The sequence below is a fragment of the Chanodichthys erythropterus genome, chromosome 1 (assembly GCF_024489055.1).
Source record: "Chanodichthys erythropterus isolate Z2021 chromosome 1, ASM2448905v1, whole genome shotgun sequence".
NCBI lineage: Eukaryota > Metazoa > Chordata > Actinopteri > Cypriniformes > Xenocyprididae > Chanodichthys > Chanodichthys erythropterus.
Window position 1 is genome coordinate 28833667 of NC_090221.1, and position 16681 is coordinate 28850347.

Consider the following 16681-nt stretch of genomic DNA (forward strand, 5'->3'; position numbering starts at 1 on the left):
CAGGCAGTGTGTGTGCACAAATGTACCTCACAAAATGATTTCGGACAGGATTCTGAAGCATGATAATGTTCTACAACAAAACAGAGCTTTAGTGATAACTAGCAAATATTTAATTCCTACAAATTACAATACAACTTTCCAGCTCATAATAAATAAAGAAAAGTTGTTCAAAAAATGTACATTTACACACAAACTGACCACCAACTGCATCTTTCAGACGGGATATTAAAAGGCAGTGAAGGATACATCTATGCTGCCTTCAAAAATCAATCAGATGAATGTATCTCAGTAGACAGGATCAATGGATTCAGACCTGCCTTTTTGCTTTCCTAACTCTAAATCCTTCCTGCAGAGGAAGCATTTTTCAGCTCTCGGACACAGTCTCTGTCCATGTGTTAGCATCTTTCTAATGTGGCTACAGGCTAATGTTAACCAACTGACTGATGAACCAAAACACTGTTGAGTTTGATTGGGCACACAGAGTTTGACATGCTATTTTGCTATCCTATCTATGCAGGATTATATGGCTAGTTGCATTTATTAGCATTTAGCAGTGTTTTTGCAGCACCGTTCACAATCACATCTGAACTACAGTAGTTGTGATCCACCAGGTGACTGTCAACCGTTTCTGAAGAGTGTAGGCATTGTGAGACATGTTTAAATCAACCTGCGGCAGAGCTTTTATTTGCATGTAGTTGTCCAATCCTTTGGATGAATTGAGAGCACTGACATATTTATTAGTGCTGTTCTATGCGCATACAAAAAAAACCAAAAAAAACAAGAGGATAAAAGATGGTCCCATTTAACGTTTGCCTGTTTTGTTTTGTTTTTCTCCTGCAGGAGAGAGGATCTGATGAGAATACTGGACAGTGAATGAGGATACATCCAGAGGGGAACGGTGCTCGTGTATGTGTTTTTTCTTCAATGACAGGAGTAATCGGGCTGTGTTTGAGGGTCTGAAGGCAGGAGACACGTGCTGGAGGAGTTTCTCAGCGTACGTCGGCATCTAGCAGCAGCGCCCATTTTAACAGACCATGTGGTTAGCGGTGCGCAAAAACCGGCTCCTTTTGCACCAGCAGGACTGCTGCGGTGGCAGGGCTCGTAACATTTCTCTGTGGATATGGATTTTTTGTTGGTGTATGACACTCGTCTGGGGACAAGGCTACTACCCCACCGTGAACACGCAGTACGGGAAATTACGGGGCGCGCGGGTTCCATTGCCCAGCGAGATCCTGGGACCGGTGGACCAATACCTGGGAGTGCCATACGCCGCCCCGCCAGTGGCCGAGAAACGCTTCCTACCCCCTGAGCCGCCCTCGTCTTGGTCGGGGATCAAGAACGCCACTCATTTTGCGCCAGTGTGCCCACAAAACATTCACAATGCCGTTCCGGAGATCATGATGCCAATTTGGTTCACCTTTAACTTGGATATAGTTGCCACTTACATACAAGATCAAAATGAGGATTGTTTGTATCTAAACATCTATGTTCCAACGGAGGATGGTGAGTGTGTCGGGTATAACGAAGAAAAAATCTCGCTATTACATTTTGTCACTTCCTTTGTTGTGTTTGAAGCATGAGTTGTCGTCCGGCGCATGCTGTGTCTGTGTACACCATTTCCGTTCCTCATCTTGACTTGATCTGTCATGAAGTCTTTCCATCAACTCTTCCCTTCCATGCCACTGTTATGGGTTCCTCTTTTGTGTTGTTCAAGAGAGCAAACCAAAAAGAAAGAAAGAAAGCCAGTAGAAAGCAATCAATGAGAAAGTAATCTTTTTAATGTAAGAGCTCAGATTCTAATCTGACATGAAGTTTGGATGTAATGATCTTGGTGCACCTCCCTCTCCTCACTGTCTTGACTGTTCTGGGGGATTAGCGATCCGAGATTAGCTTGCTTGATGCCAGAATGAGGCTTTTGTAGAGTTGCTAAAATGTTCTGGAACACAAGAGGCCTGTGGCATCAGTCCTAACCATGTAAGACCCTTTACTGTCCCACTTTCTTAATGTTCAAAGCCTGTCTTGAGGAACTTAAGATCTTTTAAGAATTCGGTGATCAAGTTGCGCATTTGCATTCATGACTATCACCCCAGCACAAAGAGCATTTCTTACAAACTCTTACAGATTTGAAAGCAAAAGCACTAGCTCTGGTCCAAAACCTAGTGAGCTGTCTTCTAAGGATGCCTACATGCTAGAGAAAGCTCTGACGGAGACTTTGACAGATAGGAATGCGTAAAGTTCATTATGAGGGCATGGAAATGCAGTGTCAGTTTGAAATCAAAGGCATGCACTGAAAAATGCTACTGTGCCTATTTTAAACTCTCATTGGTCAACTGATGCCTATGTCACAGTACAGTTTGATCTCAGTTGTTGCTAGCTGTAGTAGGATTACCAAGTATTGTTTGTTTATCCGTCGCTACCAGTTGGCATTATTATTCTCATGTACCCAAGAACAACAAAACTCTTAAAATACAATTGCAGTATCTTCCAAAAAGTGGATAAACTTTCATTTGGATAAAGTCTCCCTGTAGTCAATCATTTTATCCCTTAAAACGTATCTTTGATCACCAAAATGACATATTTAAACGTTTTTTCCTGTGAAAACAAACAAACAAAAAATCTTCATGCCTTAACATAGCTTGAATGTAACTCTACACCCTTGCTTCATTTAGTATACACGGATCTATGAATATGCTAATTAGCCCTACCTCCACTCACTCACACAAGCTCAGAGATCCACTCTGTCAACTTACTGAGGGAAACTGCACAATTGTATTGTTGGACACACAGTAGTAATTAATATGATTAGTCTTTTGCTTGACTATGTTATCAAGCAGCTAATAATGTGTTGCTAATGTTACACAAACCATGTTCCCATTCGACATCTCAGAGGCAAATAGCTGCCTTCTAATAAACAGTATCCTTACAAACGCTTTGAACAACTCACAACGTCAGTGGAGAAAGGCATATAGTTCATCATAACATCGTAATATAGGGGAGAGCGGGGTATGTTGTCACACTTTTCACACTGTCTAACATTTACTGAGCACCATACATCACATTGGTATAAATGTCATACCAAATGAAAAAAGGAAGTCTTGTGCACATATGTTGTATTCATTACATTTTCATATCTTATCTCATTACGGAGTTGTAGACTGTGCACTTGTGACAATTTACCCTATCGGCGGGTAAGTTTTCACACTAGATTTTCTAAATAAAAACACAACTACTTAATTGTTATTATCGATTTTAATTTTTAAATTCAAACCAGAACTGGAAATATAAACAATCATGCCTAGAGAATTTGGAAAAACAATGATTTCAATCCAGACAATACACATTAAGTGGCAAGACCACTTTACTTTGAACTTTAAACTCAAACTTTCTCTGGCTTGCACATAGATCCATGATAACTGAATGGAATACTGCAAATAACTCGCTTAACTTAACATGTTTAATCTCTGAACATAGCTGACTTAACATGTTGAACCTCTTTTTTGAGCATGTTCTATGTGTTTATTTGTACTGGGGCAAGTTGTCATATGTGACGACTTGCCCCAAACTGACATGTGTGCTAATGTTGGCTAAATCTCAAGGTGAGCTCAACATACTGTAGCACACCAGCTAAAATATCAAAAGACACGTTATTGTCTCCTCTATGTTGTGCAAAATATTAATTTTTTAACATTCATATCTAACAAAGTTGTATTGCATAAAATTTAAAGTGCAAATTTTTTACTTTTTAAGCCAAAAAATAAGAAACCCTAAATCTCCCCTGCATCATACACCCACCATATTGCTAAATCTACACAATTTTTCATATCAACAGAAAAATATACCAGGTTAACCCATTCACTGTTAATGATATTCCAAAGCCCATCGGCACGTTGACGTGATTGGTTACAAACTGATTTTTTGAGACTGTCTTCTTTTTTCACTGCAGTTTTAAGGAGAAAATACTCAGCAATGGTGTTGACATGAATTTGCACATGGTTTGTCTTAAAGCATATTAAAAACACCACATAGACAACATTAAAAACTTGATAAAATTTGTAAAAAAATAAAAAAATTGTTATACCCCTGATCCTTACTGTACTGCAGTCTCACAAGTGGCTGATTTTTAAAGAGTTAGTTTAACATTAACATGTTGCTAAGCTAATGACAAAATACTAACATAATTAAGGCATAGTTCACAAATATTGGAAGGGGGGGGGTGAATGTTTCATTTAGAATTTTTTTTAATGAGCGTGGTGCAAATGCATTGCCTTCACTGTGTAGGATACATCAATTATTGCATTTTAATTTGGCTAAAATTAGGTATTTAAAAATACAGCATAATGTTGCCTCCTAGCTTTTGGTACTGCCATCTGTAGCAGACCCCAATGCATACAGTAAAACGCTGTCTAGTTAGTGCACTATGTTTTGGAACAGAGCTATTGTCTAATTGAAAATTACAGCTTAAAATGTCATAAAAAAAATAAAATAAAAAAAACTTAAGTCATAAAACCAAAATGGACTTACAGCAATTCAATTAGAGCACACTTACAGCAATTCTCTGCATCTGTTTGATCACATTCTCAAAGCACATTTGGTGCATCATACAACAGAGCCGTGCATTTCTCATGCAAAACCTGAAGTGATGCAGCGGTGCAGGGATTGGATTGAGAAAGAGTTCTGTCAATTTCTCTTGTGCTTGTAAAGGGTCTTATATAGCAGTGCATGTGAAACTAGGCTTCCTGTGTTCCAGGGTGCAGCAAATCAATTCCACCTTTTTTGGAATATTTTCTGCCCAAAAGACAAAGCACCCCAGCTAACGTTCTGGACAGGTTCTCTTTGTTGTTCTTGTGGGGAGGGGGAGTGACGTTGTTGCATGTTCTCCTCAAACGTTTCTTCCAGAGCCTTCTGTTATTTTGTAGTCTTTTATTCATTTTACAGTCAAAAGAATATCCAAGGAATGTGCCAGAAAACCCAACAAGAAAATATGTAGAAAAGGAGGTATGTAAGCAAGCCAACATTGGAGCCAAATACAGAGAAGAGAGCGACTGGTACGTCCTCTCTTGAACCCAAGGGATATCTCCGTCAACTACACAGTCTTGTGCGCTCAGCAGCGTTAAAAAAAAATGTCTGTATATTTCTTTCAACATAGGTTTTTTTTTGTTTGTTTTTTTTGTTTTTTTGTGAATATGTGCTATTTCAAACTACTATACAGTGTGTATGTAGACAACTCCCAGTTATACTGGTTGACATGCAAGTCATTCTCATGAAATGGTGCCATTAATGTTTATTTATTTATTTTTGTCATTTCATTTAAAAAGTTTATTATTGAAATAATTTTGTCACCTGATTTTGCACCCCAAAAGTGTTGAAAAAATGTTTGGTGTTCACATGTTCAACCTTGTTACGTTAAAAAAACAAAACACTGTTATTGCACCATATGTTTTTGAACCATGTCAGCTCAATAGTCAAGAAGGCATCAACGCACTAGGATGTTGACTTATTGTGCTTTAATTCTTTCTTGTCTGTTGAGCTTGACAAGGTCAACATAATGGTTTACTAAATACTAAAAATTGTAAGAGAAATTTACAGTTTTTATTGAACTGTAAGACATTTTTTGACCATGAACAGTTTTACCATTATATTTAAATGGGCAAGTTTTGATAGCAGGACAGGGTTGGATAGAAAGTGCAGGGAGGAAATAATTCAGAATTTGATCAGAAAGTTCATACAGATTTTTAGAAAGACTGATAAAAGATATTTCTAGATATGATATGATGATAAATGATTCCTAGATAATGGAAACACATTGTATTATTATTAGGGGCCAAGCAACAAAGATGTGTAGGCACCTATTGTAAAGTAATTTTCCACCATGGAAAAATTTCAGCCATTTTGAAATTTCCGGGAAAAAAAAAAAAAAAAAAACTTTATCAAACTCCTCCTTGACCGTTGCTCTGATTTTCATGAAACTTGAACCAGATCATAGTCAGACAATGACGACAAAAGGTTATGGAGTTCAAGTAATAATGCGTGAAGGAATTCGGCGAAGAACATACCAAAATTGACATGAGGCTATATCTCTGCAACGCTTGACCATATTCAGACCAAACTTGGTGTGTGTTATAACAACCATGACCTAAGGTTACATGCTCAGTTTCGGCACAGTGCCACCTAGTGGTCAAGAGATATTAAAAAAAATTATATTTTTGCGTATAACTTCTAAACAGTTAGGCCATTTTAATGTAAAATATTATATTTCATGAATGCATTGGCGTATCATTACGAAACTCTGTAAGTGTCCTCGGCATGATGCCTTGAAGGTACTCAAAAGTTTTGGGGCAGTGCCACCTTGTGGACAGAAATATAGTCGGTCAAACTTGTTGTCCGCCATTTTGAATTTCTCCGAAAACCTACTTTTTCGAACTCCTCCTAGACCAGGGATTTTTAAACTGTGGGGCAAGACCGATTTGTGTGTCACAGAGTGGGAAAAGTTGGGTCGCACAAAGTCACTTGGCTGCAGCTAAATTTGCGTTTCAGTGAATGACACACACACACACACACACACACACAAAAACAGTTCAGTCTAGGGCTGCACAATATACCAACATTAAATATAAATTGCAATATTGCTTAGTGTGATTTTCGAATCACAAAAGCTGCAATTTAACTATATAAATATATGAAACTGAATCTGAGGCTGTATCTCTGCAAGGCTTTGCTGAATTGACACCAAACTTTGTGTATGTCATTGTCACCCCACACTGACCTGACCACATCAGTTTGGTGATAGCGCCACATATTGGTCAAATGTTTTAAGCAATGAAATCATATGATTTTTTATCCGTTTGATGATTTTTCAACCTTCAAAGGGCTTTAAACGATACCAGACGAGGAATAATGGTCTTATCTAGTGAAGCGACATGTCATTTTCGAAATAAATACAACTGTATATGCTTTATAAACACAAATTAACCCCTTTTACGTGCTTCCGCTTTCCGTATTCTTCAAAAAGCTTACGCTGTATGTCCTACGCCTTCCCTATTCTACTTACAGAAAAAAGCAAAACTGGCGCCGTGTTTGTTCCGTAGATAAGATCATTTCGCTAGATAAGATTTTCTATTCCTCGTCTGGTGTCGTTTAAAGCCTTTTGAAGCTGCACTGAAACTGTAATTTTGACCTTCAACCGTTTAAAATCCTAAAATCATCTACAAATGTGTTGTATTAGTCATTTTTGCAGTTAGTGTGCTTGGCCCCTTAATCGCTGTTTCCAGCTTTATGTATTAATGATGTTGTTATTATTAGTATTCATAATCCCTGAGTACAACCCATTTAAATGTAATGGTGATTATTGTAACATGCAATTTGGCTGATATTTTAGTGACAAAATGTTGTTTTTTTAATTGCTACATTTTAATGCATTGTTTTTATTTTTGCATTACACTCCAAGAGTTAAGTAATTAATTACTATGACTTATTACTCTAAATCCCACATGTAGTAAGTCATGGACACACACACCATGAAAACATTTCCTGACAATGTCCCATATACATTATATACGTAATGCTGAACTCATGTTTTAACAGACAGAGCATCCAATTTATTTAGTGTTGTGTCACTGTTGTCATAACGCAAAGCATCATACAGTAAGATATGAGTCACTGATGTCATACAGCTTGATATGTGTCAGAACATGTAATATCATATGACATAAGTGATTGCGAGTGTTCCTGCAGCCACAATATGGAGTCTGTCATTACAGAAACATCTGCACCAATGTTAAAATCAATGCATTGTTTTAAAAAGCAACAACCATGATAATATAGTTACAATAAATGTAGCATGTGTTAGAGAAGCATATAATATATAACCTCAAGGCCAACAGATATGGACTAAAAGCAACAACTGAAATGGTGTTTGCTTCATATGTTCATATTCATGACATTTGCAATCTAGTTAGATGCAGTTTTTTAAAAACAATGCTTCTGTAACAGCAAAATATTTTTCAACAGGCAAATTCCATTTGATAATGGGATCCAGAAAGCTTTATTAACACATCTCCTATAATTATGCAATAATAATTGTAACCTTGAAAATACCAACATCAAACATAAAACATTACTGTGAATTTAGTGTCTGAGTTAACCCTTACACTCAGTAAACAGTATTAATAATCAGATCAGCTGAATTTAGGGATCCATTCTCATTGTGATTCATTGGATTTCACTGAGAAATGTTCCCAGTTTAAAAACTGCTTAAGCTGTATTGGCAGCATCTGTGACTTGTTGTCAATAACCACAAAATAATTTAGACTAACTCCTCGGTTTAAAACAAACAAACAAAAATAGTACAGTGGTGCATTAACAGTAGAGGTCTATGGGAAAATTGTACAGGAGGATTTAAAAGCAGAAATGTGAAGCTTGTATTTTTGTTAAAGCACTTAATTCTTCCACACAGTAATGTGTGTTGTTTAGATGTTGTCTAAAACACCCTTTTAGTGGTGGGAATACTCTCTAGGTGGATAAAGGTCCGATGTTATTTCTGTAAACATCACTTTATAGGTAGTTATGTCATTTCTCTTCCTAATAACTTTGTGTGTATTGGGTGAAAGTTCGATATAGGTTTGCTCGGACAGGACTGTTAGTGATTGTATTGCATTAGTCTTAACACATATAATGTTTAGTTTTTGTGGCTATACTTTTGAAACCGTGTGTGTTTGTATAACATAAAATCATCAGTTTAGGCACTTTCCCATATAGACCTCTATCATAAGTATATTGTTGTGCTTTTCAAATTGAAGGATTAGTCAAAATTATTTTCATGTCACAGATGCTGTCTTGCTGCCTTTATGATTGTATTGTGGGCGATTTAGAAAGTGGATCCCCACGACCTCCTCTAACCACTCATTTGCATTTTTAAAGAAAACAAATTAATTTTATATTGTATATACATGTTGTTATTATATTTCCATTAATGAAACTAATTTGTTCCTCATAAACTGTTAACTCACCAAGACCTAAAACTGGTGGCTAACAAGCATTTGAAGAAAAATGGTAACATGATTCATTTTCTGGCAGTAATTTGTGCATTATTTAGCACCTGCATGTAGCACACTTAAAGGATTATTCCGCTTTTAAATAACATTTTCCTGATAATTTACTCACCCCCATGTCATCCATGACGTTCATGTCTTTCTTTCGTCGGTTGAAAAGAAATTAAGGTTTTTGATGAAAACATTCCTGGATTATTCTCCTTATAGCGGACTTCAATGGCCTCCAAACGGTTGAAGGTCAAAATTACAGTTTCAGTGCAGCTTCAAAGGGCTTTAAACGATACCAGATGAGAAATAAGGGTCTTATCTAGCGAAATGATCGGTAATTTTCAAAAAAAAAATACTGTAACTGTATATGCTTTATAAACACAAATTAATGCCTTGTACGTGCTTCCGTTTTCTGTATTCTCCAAAACGCTTATGCTGTATGTCCCACGCCTTTCCTATTCTCCTTATGGAAAAAAAATATTATTTTTGGCGCCGCGTTCGTTCCGTAGATAAGATCATTTCACTAGATAAGACCCTTATTCCTCATCTGGTATCGTTTAAAGCCCTTTGAAGCTGCACTGAAACTGTAATTTTGACCAACTGTTTGGAGGCCATTGAAGTCCACTATAGAGAAAAATCCTCGAATGTTTTCATCAAAAACCTTAATTTATTTTCGACTGAAGAAAGAAAGACATGAACATCTTCAATGACATGGGGGTGAGTAAATTATCAGGAAAAGTTTATTTTAAAGTGGACTAATCCTTTAAAACAAAAGGATCATAATGAAATAAGTGTTGTTCCTCTGAAATGAATCAAAGCTTGTTTCTGACAAAGAATAAAAAAATAAAAAGGACACTGCGCCTTTTTAGTTTAGAAATAAAATCTGAATTGTTAGATACAAACTTGCAAATTATCATATAGTCCGAATTGTGATATATAAACCATCTCCATTGGGAAACTGATTTTGAACGATAACTTATAAACCTTTCAAGACAGCCCAACTGTGAGCAACGAGTTTCTTAATCAATAGCATTTGCTTCTGTTGAAGCAGTCAGCCCACATTATTTCACCTTATACTACGGGGTTGTTGAATGCTTGAATCTGATTGGTTGACCAACGTTCTAAGGTGTGCAATTATTTTCAGGGAAACGCACGGCTAAAGTAGTTCTAGCAGGTCTTGACCACATTGCAGTTCCATATAACTTTGCCAAATGTTTTCAGTTATCTCAATAGGTCCTTACAGCCTACAACTGTGAAAGAATCAAAACCCACAATGACATTGAGCAAGCAAATAAATATAGTAAACAATAGGATGAAAACGACAAATTGTCATGGTTTTTGCCACAAAACACGTGTCCGGAAAGCGTATACTCTCTCGCTTTCTCTCTCTCTCTCTTTCAAACATACACACATACTGTATAGTACAGACACATACTCACACAGAAATGTTTGGTGATCGTTGCTCTGATGAATTAATCAGTAAAATAGTTTAGCAGCTTAATATGCATGACATTTCCTGAGATAAATCTATAGTTTCGCTATATATTAGTAGAAATACAACATCGGAATAGTGTCTTGAGGTGTGGTAACTGTAGTATAAGCGTAATAATTGACTCCGGGCCATTGAATTTTAGAAAATAATGCACACCCGAGGTCTTAAAATTGCTGTGCTTAACAGCAGAATTCCTGGTAAAAAACATTACCCATGAAGATGTACAAAAAAATTACACAGATCAGAGAGTTTGAAAAAGCAACACACACCAAAATAATTGTTTAGCTCTGCCTTCACCAATAAAGCACTGTGAATAATAAAATTGATAACTTGAAACTTTTGTCCGATTTTCAAAAATATTTTTGCTTCACATCAAAGTTTGAAGTGTTGTGATTCACCTTGTTGCTGGTTAGGTTGGTTAATAATACATGATTATAATGCTTTAATGAAGATTTTTTTAAAAAACCATTGTTGGACTCTATTACCTTTTTATATTTGTATTCCGCAGCAAAAACAAGCTTACATAGAAATGAAAAACATCATATTCAAAATGTAAAAACATTTAAACGGTTAGTTCACGCAAAAAATGAAATTTTTGTCACTAATTATGTCGTTCCACACCCGTTCCACACCCATTCATCTTCAGAACACAAATTAAGATATTTTTCATAAAATCTGATGGCTCAGAGAGGCCTTTATTGCCAGCATGACAATTAACACTTTCAATGCCCAGAAAGCTACTAAAAACATATTTAAAACAGTTCATGTGACTACTTCATAACTTTAATGTTATGAAGCGACGAGAATACTTTTTTTGCGAAAAAACAAAAACAAATAACGACTTTATTCAACAATATCTAGTGATGGGTGAAAAGATTTGTAAAGCTTCAAAGCTTCATGAAGCACTGTTTTGAAATCGCCCATCACTAGATATTGTTGTATAAAGTCGTTATTTCTTTTCTTTTTTTTTTTTTCTTTTTTTTTGGCACACAAAAAAAGTATTCTTCTCTCTTCATAACATTAAGGTTGAACCACTGTAGTCATATTAACTGTTTTAAATATGTTTTTAGTAGCTTTCTGGGCATTGAAAGTGTTAATTGTCTTGCTGGCAATGCAGGCCTCACTGAGCCATCAGATTTTATGAAAAATATCTTAATTTGTGTTCTGAAAATGAACGAAGGTCTTATGGGTGTGGAACTACATGAGGGTGAGTAATTAATGACAGAATTTTCATTTTTGGGTGAACTAACCCTTTAAAGTGGACTCACAATAATTTTTTAATTTATGTTGCTCTGCTCGATATGACAGCTGTCTTGGACTTATACTGACACTTAGAGGTGTGGATGAAGCATTAGACAAAAGCAGCCGTTTACGATTACCAATTCTACGTAGAATGCACCAGAAATGTACAACCTGCCATTATTGATGTATTCCACAAGCAAAATTATCCAAGAACAGGGGAGTTACAAAAATAAAGCTAGCGTGTTCAACTGGTCAGGTGATCTCAACATGGCCGCCCCCATGAGGTGACCCACTCCATGTAAAATTAAACCGCTTACATACACTGCACTGTTCACCTCATGATTTTAAACAAAATGTCAGAGTCTTAGGTGTAAAACCTTGCAAAAAGCAAAATAACTCAATATCTGTCACATTTGCGGGGTGTCTGAAAAATAATGGCATTGTGTTCTGCATTAGATTACGGCAACATGTTCCCTGAAAAGCTTCTAGAATCAGAGAATAGAGACAGACATCACAAGACGCGCACCACCGTCACAGTCTCCCGTGATCTTGTTATGAGAAATGTAAATAACAGCTAAGCATCAAAACCAATGTCTTTACACAGCAGCAGCTGCTGCTAAACTGTTAACAACAGCGTTTGGGGGAAACTGCAGTTTGGAACAAATTTGCAGTGAGTCTGCGCTGTTGGTTAAATGATCTATGTGGTGTGAGGGAAAGTCTTAAGGGAGCAAGCCCTCCCTAGAGGAGCCGTCTGTCTGTATATGGGTCAGGAACGCGAGCTCGCATTTACTCTACCTCATTTATTTTCTTTTCTAGATGCTTAATATACTTAGATTTGCTGAATATACAGATATTATGGCTGATAGCTTAAATTTGCATTAAAAAGAAACCCGTCTGAATGCTATTTTTGTTTTTAAGCTAAATGACTGCCTGCATTAAATGGTTGTTTTGTTATGAGGCATTTATATTTGTGATGAACCGTTTGAATTTTCACAAGGCCACATGCTGATTATCTTAATAGCATGTAATATATTAATGCAAGTTAAACGCTGAAGTTTTGAACTTGGAACACAAACATTTGCATTAGAAAGCACGATTCTGAACTCCAAAATTAGGGTTTTAGTTGTTAGAGTGCAATCTTTTTGATCACGCCAAAAAATAACCTATTAGTCTCAACATGCAGCAACATGAAATCTTATGTAAATTCCAACAAATTTGCATAACATAAAATCATCAGTAAGGGTTGCCAGGCAACAGTACGCTTGTGCTCTAAGAGCCTGTTGATGGTCTATCCACTCTGTCGAGCTGTTTCAATCCAATTTGCCCTAGGGATTTACAAAAGAAAATGTTATCAAGACATTATGTTAGGTGGAAAAGCTGAAAATGTGACAGAGAATGGAGGTACACTTAGGCTGAATCACACTCACACACATACACACCTATAAAAGGTCTTACATTTAGTGAACACATTAAAGTTCACGTTCCATGGAAGAACATTTTTATGCAACAACACGTTTATCCATTACCAGAAGGTTGATTTGGCTAGAGTTTTTTTTTTTTTTTTTTTTTTTTTTTGAGGGATTTAAAAAAGCAACAGTAAATGACAAAATAATAATTCCCTATTCACTTTAAAATCATATTTCTGATCCCACAACATGTATCCATTGACATATTATAAAATTGCCATTTCACAGCATTTTTTTTGCATTGTCATATCAAGTTCATAGAGTATTTTTGGCATAATTTGATCTTCAGAGCTTGTCCTGCACTGTAAAACTTAAGTTCAAAATACTCAAATGATTTGAGCTAAAAAAAATTCTCAAATGTTTTAAGTAAACTAACTAACTTTTTTTTCTTTTTTTTTTTTAAGTTAGTAGAACTTAACATTTTTGTGACAAGTGGGGCGGGGCCGAGAGCCGTGGAAGTGGAGCAAGGCCAGTGTGGTGCACAGATGTTTCTCATTAACAATCACGTCACCAGCATCCCTTCAATCCCACAGTTCTCAGCCTCGCCCAATCATCATAATGTTAATTACATACAGTTCATTTACATAAACACATTCAGATCTTGGTTAAATATTAGATAGCAAATAACACATGCTATTAAATCTATCAAAGAGACTTTCATTATATACTTGCATGTATATAATCAAACAACATACAGCATATGTGACCCTGGACTACAAAACCAGTCATAAGGGTCAATCTTTTTGAATTAAGATGTATACATCATGAATATGAAAATGAATAAATAAGCTTTCCATCGATGTATGGTTTGTTAGGATAGGATAATATTTGGGCAAGATACAGCTATTTGAAAATCTGGAATCTGAGTGTGCAAAAAATGGAAATATTGAGAAAATTGCCTTTAAAGTTGCCCAAGTGAAGTCCTCAGCAATGCATATCCCCTCACAACAAAATATCTTCATGGAACATAATCTTTACTTAATATCCTAATTATTTTTGGCATAAAAGAAAAATCAATAATTTTGACCCATACAATGTATTGTTGGCTATTGCTACAAATATACCTGAGCGACTTATGACTGGTTTTGTGGTCCAGGGTCACATATATGGTCTTTTGTTTTTTTGCAGCCCATTCTTAAAGGTGCTAAAGAGGATGTTTTGTTTTATACATTTTTGCTATATTACTTGAAACTGTCTTTACTAACTGATAAAAGACTGAAAGGTGCACTGAAAGGGATAATATTAATATACATCATCTGTGCACGAGGTAGGGCCTTAAAAACATCAGCCAATACGATCATCGCGTAAACGATTGGCCCTCCGGCTTGTCAATCACTGCCATGACGTTCCTTGTGCGAGACGTGCGCGGATGCGCGCTCCAGTAACTTTTCACACTCCACAGGCGCAGCATGCAATGTTTTTGTCCGGAGACAGGAGTAACAACTGCAGATTATGAGTTACCTGTGGTGAGTCCGACATAATGAATCCACTAACACAACACAGCGAATGCCGGTGGGAAACACTCGTGTTCCAATACTCGTGCACGAGTTTTGGGAGGCGTTCCCTCGAAATTCTTACGCATGCGCTCATTTCAAAAACTCAGTAACAGTCTTTGGTTTCTCAGTCGACGAAAAGATCCTCTTTAGCACCTTTAACCTAACCACATACTCTTCACCACAATGGTAACCCTACAAAACTAACATAACAGAACCCCCTGTAAAAAAAAAACAAAAAAAAAAAAAAACATTAAACTAACTTATGTCTCCCTATGTTGATCTTGTTCAAAAACACCCAAAATAACACTTAATTTCAACATTTATTTATACAGTCTGACACAAAGCCTGCTGGGAATTAGAAATCTGCTGCAACTCAAATCAATCACATTAAGTTCAGCTTACTACAATGAAATTTTGAGTTCACACATCGTTTAAGTACAATGAACTTTCATTATTATTTGAGTGAAACAAACTTTATTTTATTAATTTCACTGTTCGGTTTTACAGTTAGAGACAAATTTGGATGCAATCTTGCTATTTTTTTATGATCCATAAAGTGATGTAGGCCTACATATTTCCAAGTGAAACAGCACATTCAGCTAATTTACAAAAAGGGGGGAAAAAGAAAAGAAAAAAAAAAGAAATTGTGGCTGGACTTTTTTGTTGTTGTTGTTTTTTAAAGAATGAAAGGTGTCTCTATATATAACAGTTTGTTGGAAGGGAGAGGCTAAAAAAGAGGAATTGGTGACCCAAAATAAGATGATGGGGCAATTTATTACAGTTTGATTGTAGCAAAAGTCCACTGAAGGTGAGCTGGAGTTTAGAACCCATATGCAGTTTATTTACATAATCCAAAGTGAACAAAACTTGACTAAGAACATAACATGAACATAAATGTGAACTCGACTTTTCTTGACAAAACTAGACTCACCGACAGTGGGTTACAACATCAAAGTCAGACAAAGGAACAATAGAAACATGAGTAATGCAGTGACTAATTCCATGACAAGATACACCTGAATAAAAAGACATGAAAACATGACAGGGAAGCCAAAACCAAAACAGAACTCACACTGATTAAACATTTTGTGTTTCTTTGGAATAATGAATCGTTCACAATAAGACCAGGAACATTTAAGTAATCAGGGTCAAATCTGATTTCATGTTGACTTTAAAGAAGTGTTTCTACTTTCTTGAAACTGAAAATAGGTCACATGTCTGTTCTGAAAGGGTCATAAACAGCAGGGGGGAAATGCTACAAGTCAAAAATAAAATGCTAATATGCCTTTGATTGGGAACAAAATGACACAATAAACTGGCTCATCAACTTTCAAAGAAGTCTGATGTCCAATCAAAGCCATCAAATGGTATTTTGGCACAATGTCATCTGTCACCTGGTAGAAACTAGTCAGATGCCAACATTGACAGTTTGTCTGGCATTCATACCGTCAACCTGGAAAACTGCAATTTTAGTAACTTTCCAAGTTTAGCCAAGGACATTTTTGCACGTTTTGGTGTTGTGTTGGATCATGACTTCATGTTGAATGTAACATTTGTGACACTTTATAATAAGAATCAATTTGTTAACATCAGTTAATGATTTAGATATCATGAACTCACAGTGAACAACATTTTTGCAAGAATTATGAATCTAGGCTAATGTTGATTTATAAATATACTATTGTTCAGGTTTGATAGTAATACATTGACACAAGAGTCATCATCCATTTTCAGGCCAAGGACCCCTTATATATTCAACAATTCGCAATGACCTTCTGTTACTGAGCCAGGCTCTTGTGTCTACTGAATAAAATAATAATAATTATCATCATTAACATAATTCAAAATAATTTTATAGAGACTGCACATGCAAAGAGCAATATATAGTAGATAAAATAAGACGAAATTAAATAGGAAATATTTTTATTCACTCTAGAATTTTCAATGTAA

At 36.1% G+C, this 16681-nt stretch overlaps 1 protein-coding gene across 1 annotated transcript in view; it reads left to right on the forward strand.

The window, feature by feature from the left end:
* The window catches only part of nlgn3a (neuroligin 3a), a 272172-nt gene that overhangs the window by 78435 nt on the left and 177056 nt on the right, over positions 1 to 16681 (forward strand). The window contains exons 2-3 of the mRNA XM_067391373.1: positions 841 to 1503; positions 4936 to 4995. Of these exons, the coding sequence (XP_067247474.1) occupies positions 1035 to 1503; positions 4936 to 4995 (529 nt within the window). The 5' untranslated portion in view covers positions 841 to 1034. The remainder of the gene's footprint in view (positions 1 to 840; positions 1504 to 4935; positions 4996 to 16681) is intronic.